Here is a 6,000-nt window from a genome sequence, read left to right as displayed (position 1 = left end):
TGTTAGGAGTTGAGCTGGCAGAGCAGGGCCACCCCGCGGCGGATCCAGTGCTCGGGCGGGGCCTGGGTGCTCAGCGTCATGGCGACCACGTAGTTGGTGGAGTGTCCGGTGGTGGAGAGCGTCCCTCGCCGCTCGCTCGTCTTGTAGACGGGCGACATGTAGCACAGACGCTCGGGGATGTCCTGGCGCTTACACGGCTTCAGCCACATCTGGACAAACGAGCAGGACATCAACCCAAAACATGTACAATATCACACAGGCCCTAAGAACATGAGCATCATCACTAAGACCTAATGAACTGGACGTGTTTCATCACGATCCAAAGCTCTTTTCCTGCTTCTGTCTGAAGGAAACCTGAACTTTCTGCTCCGCCGTGTCACAGCCGGGTCTGGCCCTGGACCTACAGGTGCTGAGGACACTGGGCTCACCACAGACTGACAATCAGCCTCACCCCATTCATTTAGACCAGGCACAGTCAGAGAACTAGAGTTACTGAAAGTAACTGCACTGGATTGAGAAATGGCTCTGTTCTGTTGGTCCTGATAAGAGTGTTTGAGAGTTTGAATGAGTGTACAGCTGATGTGCTTAAGCACCGCAGAGAAAACATGAGTCCCAGTCTGGCCCTGACAGCCCTGAAGCAGCACCTCGGGGTGCAGTGGTTAGCACTTGTGCTTCACAGCTAGAAGGTTCAATTCCCACTTGGACGGGGCCGTTGCATGTTCTCTGTATCATATCAGACTTGTCTGAAACAGTGAAACTCTCCACGTTCCTTATTTGTCAGTTGGCTCTTAATAAGAATAAATAAACAGTTCCTATTTGCCTTACACAATAAGAGTCTCCATATTCTCTCTGCAGTAAAAGTCTTATTGTGAGAGCCTCGCCGTGAGGCACACGTCGTTTTCCAGCCTCAGATTAAATCCTGGCTGAACCCAGAGACACAGTGACACAGACTGAAGAGGAAGGAGAGGCTGAGGAGGCCGAGGGTTCTGCAGCTGCGGTCCACGCTGTTCAAACAAACAACCAAAGGACTGGACTGAGCTCCGAGAGAAAAGCTTAAAGGAGTAAAACACTGAACTGGGACAAAGGCACAAATTATTCATGAGGATCTGGGAGCGTCGTAAAGAATCCGACTGAGCTGCGTCCAAAAGCACACTCCGCTTTTGTTCTTGAACTGGCTCCATAAATAATGCCCGGCTTTGCTCCCGCGCGGGTGAATATTTCAGACGGTCTGCAGGACTGGAGCAGCGGCGCCACGTTATTACTGAGACTTTAATCCTGGTGCAGCCGAGGAGACGTGAAGGAATGAGACTCTGAGAGCAGAGGAGCTCACGGCGAACAGGAGCTTTAATTACAGAACTGCTCTGGCTCATTAGCATCAGGTTCAAAGCAGAGACTTTTCTTCATGACAATCACAACAATGTAGCACCTGATTTCTCCACAGGAGCCAGACTCATGAGTCCTGTAGGTGTTTGTGTAAGAAACAGGAACAGCCCTCCATGTTTGGACACTTTAGTACTGAGGCCCCGCCCCCTCATGGTGAAAATCCTTTTACTTAAAGTGAATATGACACATATGACAAATATAGTGAACACATTTATATTCAAGATTTTGCCACAAAAAAAAAGGTTTGACCATGTTTATAGTTCCACTTCCTTACAGAGCTCCACAGTCCCGCCCCTTGCAGTCCTGTTGCTCCGGAAGCAAAAAATCCCTGTCTACACGACCGTTGATTTTCCAAAAATTCAAATATTAAGAGTTTGACGTCAGCGCAAAAAAGCTAATCCGCTCTGTAGCAATTCATGACCATGAAATGTTTGATTTCAATCCAAAAAGAAGACTTGATGTTGAAGAAAAGGCAAAGGCACAAGGCTGTGACATCATTCACTTCCTGACTATAGAAACTCCGTATCCCAAGAACCTTTGCGACATCGCGCCCGCTGGTCAAGGCAACCAGGTTTTCAGCAAACACGGCCAGTTTCTGTTACTTTCAGACAAAAGTTCTATATTATTTCACTATTAAACAATCTGAATCTGCTAATGTGAATAAAAATGATGGTGGTTCGTTTAATTGGATCGTTGGGAACATTTTTTTGACGTTTTTCTTACTCTCAGTGTTAGATTTGGATAAAACGTCCACTCTCTGCCTGCATTATGTTTGAATACATTGTTTATAATATGTTTTCTACATTACAATAAATAAACACGTGTGGGAACGTGAAGCTCCACCAATCAAAAGCCTCGTAGTAGATCATGGGACTCCCGAGCATCCTGGGTAATGTAGTTCTAGGACGAAGGCTCGCAGTTAAACTAGATGGATCAGACGTGCTTTTTTCACCTGCGTCTGACTCTGCGCTCGCTTTAGAACCACAGAGCTGGACTGTGGAGAGGAGGCGGGACTGTGGAGAGGAGGCGGGACTGTGGAGAGGAGGCGGGACTGTGGAGAGGAGGCGGGACTGTGGAGAGGAGGCGGGACTGTGGAGAGGAGGCGGGACTGCGGAGAGGAGGCGGGACTGCGGAGAGGAGGCGGGACTGCGGAGAGGAGGCGGCACTGTGGAGAGGAGGCGGGACTGTGGAGAGGAGGCGGGACTGTGGAGAGGAGGCGGGACTGTGGAGAGGAGGCGGGACTGTGGAGAGGAGGCGGGACTGCGGAGAGGAGGCGGGACTGCGGAGAGGAGGCGGGACTGTGGAGAGGAGGCGGGACTGTGGAGAGGAGGCGGGACTGCGGAGAGGAGGCGGGACTGCGGAGAGGAGGCGGCACTGTGGAGAGGAGGCGGCACTGTGGAGAGGAGGCGGCACTGTGGAGAGGAGGCGGGACTGCGGAGAGGAGGCGGGACTGTGGAGAGGAGGCGGGACTGCGGAGAGGAGGCGGGACTGCGGAGAGGAGGCGGGACTGCGGAGAGGAGGCGGGACTGCGGAGAGGAGGCGGGACTGTGGAGAGGAGACGGGACTGTGGAGAGGAGGCGGGACTGCGGAGAGGAGGCGGGACTGCGGAGACGAGGCGGGACTGCGGAGAGGAGGCGGGACTGTGGAGAGGAGGCGGGACTGCGGAGAGGAGGCGGGACTGCGGAGACGAGGCGGGACTGCGGAGAGGAGGCGGGACTGCGGAGAGGAGGCGGGACTGCGGAGAGGAGGCGGGACTGCGGAGAGGAGGCGGGACCGGGGAGAGGAGGCGGGACTGTGGAGAGGAGGCGGGACTGTGGAGAGGAGGCGGGACTGTGGAGAGGAGGCGGGACTGCGGAGAGGAGGCAGGACTGTGGAGAGGAGGCGGGACTGTGGAGAGGAGGCGGGACTGCGGAGAGGAGGCGGGACTGTGGAGAGGAGGCGGGACTGTGGAGAGGAGGCGGGACTGCGGAGAGGAGGCGGGACTGCGGAGACGAGGCGGGACTGCGGAGAGGAGGCAGGACTGTGGAGAGGAGGCGGGACTGCGGAGAGGAGGCGGGACTGTGGAGACGAGGCGGGACTGTGGAGAGGAGGCGGGACTGTGGAGAGGAGGCAGGACTGTGGAGAGGAGGCGGGACTGCGGAGAGGAGGCGGGACTGTGGAGCTCTATACGTTTGTTAAGTGGTGACGTCACAGCTCCACTTCCGGGTACAACTACAAAAAACTCTTTAAAACCACAATCAATATGTGTGAAACTCAACAGAGAGTTACTGATCAGACTTATTTATCAGAACCATGAGACAAACACGCTGAACCTACTGCTATAAAAGTCATATTCACCAAAATCACTACATCCGGGTTAGCTGAGATAAATGCTAACGCCGCAGCAGCTACGCTAACCCCGGAAGTACCGACTTTAGTAAATATGACTTTTTTAGCAGTAGGTGCGGCATATGTGGCTTATGAGTCTGAGAAATAAGTAGGTTCAGAAACTCTCCGCTGAGTCTCAGAAATATTGATGTTGTTTTAAAGAGTATGGCTGTATCCGAATGTCCACACTATCCCCTAACCCAGGGGTCGGGAACCTATGGCTCGCGAGCCAGATGTGGCTCTTTTGATGATTGCATATGGCTCGCAGATAAACAAAATATTCTCACTTGTTTTAATCCATCCATCATCGATTTTTCACTGCGCATGTCCTGTTCAGGGCTGCAGGACATGCGCTGTCCTAATTTTAATTGGATGATACTGGCCTACGTTTGCCGTTGCTGGGTAAAACAGGTAAACGCCCCCTTTTGAATCAGTCTGCTCATTACCTCAAAGCTAACCCTTCGACAAAGAAGATGGCGAAAAGAAAAAAAGACGACGAGTATCGTACATTTCAGAACGAATGGACCGAAGAATACGCCTTTGTGGAGAGAGCGGGTTCTGCGGTGTGTCTAATTTGCAATGACAAAATTACATCGTTGAAACGGTCGAATGTAAAGCGGCACTTCGACACGCGCCACGCTACCTTTGCAGCAAAATACCCTGCGGGAGACAGCAGAAAGAAAGCGTGCCAAGAGCTTCTGAGCAGGGTTCAAGCTAGCCAGCAGCAACTCCGCGTATGGACCCGGCAAGGTGACTATAATTCAGCTAGCTTTGCTGGTTCTTTAGCAATAGTGAGGAACGGAAAACCATTCACAGATGGCGAGTATGCTAAAACGTTCATGCTGGATGTAGCCAATGAACTTTTTGATGATCTTCCGAACAAAGACAAGATAATCAAACGGATACAAGACATGCCTCTGTCGGCAAGAACTGTTCATGATCGTACCATCGTGATGGCAAACAAAGTGGAGGAAACGCAAATGAAGGACATAAATGCAGCGCCGTTCTTTTCTCTGGCTTTGGATGAGTCAACAGACGTGAGCCATTTGTCGCAGTTCAGCGTGATTGCAAGATATGTTGTTGGTGACACACTGCGCGAAGAAAGTCTTGCTGTTCTGCCATTTAAAGGGTCCACAAGAGGTGAGGATTTGTTCAAGTCTTTCATGGAGTTTGCTCAACAAAAAAGTCTACCTATGGATAAACTTCTCTCAGTGTGTACTGATGGTGCTCCGTGTATGGTAGGGAAAAACAAAGGATTTGTGGCGCTTCTCCGTGAACATCAAAATAGACCCATCCTAAGTCTCCATTGCATTATACACCAGGAGGCACTTTGTGCTCAGATGTGTGACAGGCAGTTTGGCGAAGTGATGTCGCTGGTCATTCGTGTGATCAACTTTATTGTTGCCCGAGCCTTAAATAATCTCCAGTTTAAAACACTGCTGGATGAAGTTGTAAACAACTATCCTGGTCTGCTTTTGCACAGCAATGTGCGTTGGTTGTCAAGAGGGAAGGTACTTAGCCGTTTTGCGGCTTGCCTGAACGAAATCCGGACTTTCCTTGAAATGAAAGGCGTCGGGCATCCTGAGCTAGCCGACACCGAGTGGCTCCTCAAGTTTTACTATCTCGTAGATCTGACTGAACATCTGAACCAGCTCAACGTGAAAATGCAAGGCACTGGAAATACAGTGTTATCCCTTCAACAAGCTGTATTTGCTTTTGAAAACAAGCTGGAGCTTTTCATCACGGATCTTGAAACAGGTCGTTTACTACATTTTGAAAAACTGAGCCAATTTAAAGATGCATGCACAGCAAGTGAGCCCACTCAAAACCTTGATCTCCACCAGCTATCTGGCTGCACATCCAGTCTCCTACAGTCCTTCAAAGCACGCTTTGGAGAATTTCGTGAGCACACTCGTCTTTTTAAGTTCATCACCCATCCGAGTGTTCACTGAACACAGCTGACCTGAATTACATCCCTGGTGTCTCCGTCAGAGATTTTGAAGCAGAAGTGGCTGACCTGAAGGCCTCAGACATGTGGGTGAATAAGTTCAAGTCACTGAATGAAGATTTGGAAAGAATCACATGACAGAAAGCGGAGTTGGCGAGCAAGCACATGTGGACAGAAATGAAAAAACTCCAACCCGAAGACCAGCTGATTCTCACAACTTGGAACGCGCTTCCTGTCACATACCACACACTGCAGCGTGTGAGTATTGCTGTATTGACCATGTTTGGGTCTACGTATGCATG

The 6,000-nt window shown here is 50.9% G+C and overlaps 1 protein-coding gene across 1 annotated transcript in view; it reads right to left on the bottom strand.

Moving 5' to 3' along the window:
• Positions 1 to 6,000, bottom strand: part of dnah7 (dynein, axonemal, heavy chain 7) — a gene marked incomplete at its 5' end in the record, with an annotated part of 144,708 nt that continues 138,708 nt past the window's right edge. Inside the window, one exon of the mRNA XM_079563737.1 lies at positions 1 to 209. Within this exon, the coding sequence (XP_079419863.1) occupies positions 3 to 209 (207 nt within the window). The 3' untranslated portion in view covers positions 1 to 2. The remainder of the gene's footprint in view (positions 210 to 6,000) is intronic.

Source organism: Gobius niger, assembly GCF_951799975.1.
Source record: "Gobius niger genome assembly, chromosome: 9".
Lineage (NCBI taxonomy): Eukaryota > Metazoa > Chordata > Actinopteri > Gobiiformes > Gobiidae > Gobius > Gobius niger.
Note: the sequence above shows the minus strand (reverse complement) of the source record. Positions and strands in the feature narration are given on the sequence as shown.